This window comes from Dipodomys ordii, unplaced genomic scaffold (genome assembly GCF_000151885.1).
Source record: "Dipodomys ordii isolate 6190 unplaced genomic scaffold, Dord_2.0 Scaffold84, whole genome shotgun sequence".
NCBI classification, from domain to species: Eukaryota; Metazoa; Chordata; class Mammalia; order Rodentia; family Heteromyidae; genus Dipodomys; species Dipodomys ordii.
Genome location: NW_012267300.1, coordinates 6,601,391 through 6,603,828, shown reverse-complemented (window position 1 = coordinate 6,603,828; position 2,438 = coordinate 6,601,391). Strand labels below are relative to the sequence as shown.

General features: G+C 38.4%; 1 protein-coding gene across 1 annotated transcript in view; it reads right to left on the bottom strand.

The window, feature by feature from the left end:
* Positions 1–2,438, bottom strand: part of Dad1 (defender against cell death 1) — a 27,038-nt gene that overhangs the window by 12,644 nt on the left and 11,956 nt on the right. The window contains exon 2 of the mRNA XM_013025338.1: positions 705–879. Coding sequence (XP_012880792.1) covers positions 749–879 — 131 coding nt within the window. The 3' untranslated portion in view covers positions 705–748. The remainder of the gene's footprint in view (positions 1–704; positions 880–2,438) is intronic.

Below are 2,438 nucleotides of genomic sequence, written 5' to 3'. Positions count from 1 at the left end.
AAAAAAGAAAAAAAATCTCTGGGTGCATATCTGTAGTCTCAGTATTTGGGAGGGAGGCTGAGGCAGGAGGATTTAAAGAGGCAATCCTAGACTAAACAATGAAACCTTGTCTCAAAATAAATAAATAAATAAATAGTTGGACATGAAAGCTCATTTCTACAATCCTAGCTACTAGGGAGTGAAGGTCAAGAGTAATGCAGTTCAAGACCAGTCTAGGCAAAAAAGATGATTAATCAATAAAAACTGGGTTTGTCGATGTACACCTGTCACCCATCTAACTGGGAAGCATAAACAGAAGGAGTATGGTCTAGGACAGCCTAAGCATAAATGCAAGACCCTATCTGAAAAGTATCTAAAACAAGAGGACCGAGGGCATGATCAAGGGTTAAAGAGTACTTTACCTGGCAAGCATTAGGTACTAAGTTCAAACCCCACTACATTAATAAATAAGTAAAGAGTTATTTTCACAGCTACTAGTACAAAAAAAGCATTTACTTTCTGTTAATTTAGTGATTTGTAGAACACTGAGAAGACAATGGACAAAAGTAGTAGCACTTGATAAATCATGGTGGTAGTAATGCATTCTTTGCAGACCACTGGAAGATTCTGTCTTAAAGCCCTGTCAACCATGATGAAAACCAGCCCCTTTTAATTTCTCTTTATAAAGTCAACATTATAGGACAAACATTATGATCATCACTTACCTTCTTCCAGTCTCCTGCTCCTCCATTAATGACATGCGATCAATTCAGCCAACGAAGTTCATGACAACAAGGTGCAGAATAGTGCTGGCAAAGAGAAAATCAGCAAAGGCTCGCTCTGGGGAAATGCCTTGGAAATCGGCTTTGTTCTGTGGGTTGATCTGTATTCTCAGGCAAACTGTATAAAAAGCAAAACACAAAATAATTATCCAGAAGCATAAAACAAATACAACTGTTAATGAACATATACATACCCTATTTTACATTCTATGCCGGCATGCATGAATGCATACACACATAAAAGACACAGATAGGAATAATACCCATAAGAGCCCAGGCTGGAAACAATCTAAGTGTCTATTAACAGCAAAGAGCATAAATCATCGCATATATGAACGGAATATAGCAATGAAATTTCTACTGTATACATTATATACAAATTTCACAAATATGTTGAGCAACATATCCAGACATAAAATATACATGCTGTATAATTCCATATCTATAAAGCTTAAAACTAGGATGAATAAATCCATGGTAATGTAAGTTTTTTGAAAGACGCAGGGAGCTTTTCAGGGTGCTAGTACTATTCTTTCATCTGCTTTTTTTTTTTTGGTCGGTTGTGGGGCCTGAACTCTGGGCCTGGGCGCTGTCCCTAAGTTCTTCAGCTCAAGGCTAGCGCTCTTCCACTTGATATACAGCCCCACTTCCAGCCTTTTCTGCTTATGTGGTGCTGAGGAATTGAACCCAGGACCTCATGCATGCAAGACAAGCGCCCTACCACTGAGCCACCTTCCCAGCCCCCTGTCATCTGTCACTCTGTAGCCCAGCCTGGCCATAAATGCACTATACCACTCAGCTTCTCAAATGTTGGGAATCACAAGCATGTAACACCATGCTTGGCTTGGTAATGTCTATATCTAGACTTGGATGATTGTTAGTCTGGTAGACTTAAAAGTCACCAAGTTACACGCTTAAATTTCACATTCTTAACTGTTAAAGCAAAATTACAAGGACAGAAAGGACTTTTCAGTTATACCAAAACCTACAGGCTTAACAAGGGATGAGTTTGATTGGGATACATTGTATGCACATATGGAAATATCACAATACAATCCTCTCTGTACAACTAATATACGCTAATAAATCCTATAAAACAAAACAGGGATTCCTTATGGGAAAAAATATATAACTAACCAAAAAACCCTAAGAAATCTCTTATCTCCTGGCTGAAAAGTTTGTTATACCTAGATGGTGGTACAGTAAGGCAGCAACAAAAAAACTGTGCTGAATGACCAAATATAGTTATAAAAACGTGAATTACTGGGCCAGCCACTGGTGGCTCAAGCCTATAATCTTAGTTATGCTGGTGGCTGAGATCTGGAGGACTGTAGTTCAAGGCCAGCTAGGGGAAAAAGTTTACTATAGTTCATCTCCAAAATAATCAGCCAAAACTTAGGCTGGAGGTGTGGCTCAAGTGGTAGAGGACCAGCTTGGTAAGTTTGAGGCCCTAAGCTCAAGCCCAGTACCATAAAAAAAAAAGAACTATTTTCTAATGGAAAAAACATATAGTTGACAGCAGACTTTATAATTGCTCACCCACGAGGACCTAATAGTTATAGACAAACTAGCTTAAACTTCCAGCTCTAGCAGCTGCTTGTCTCAAAAAAGCTAAGGCACTTGTAATGTGTCATTCTTTTTTTTAAATATGTTTTTTATTGTAAAAATACTGTACAG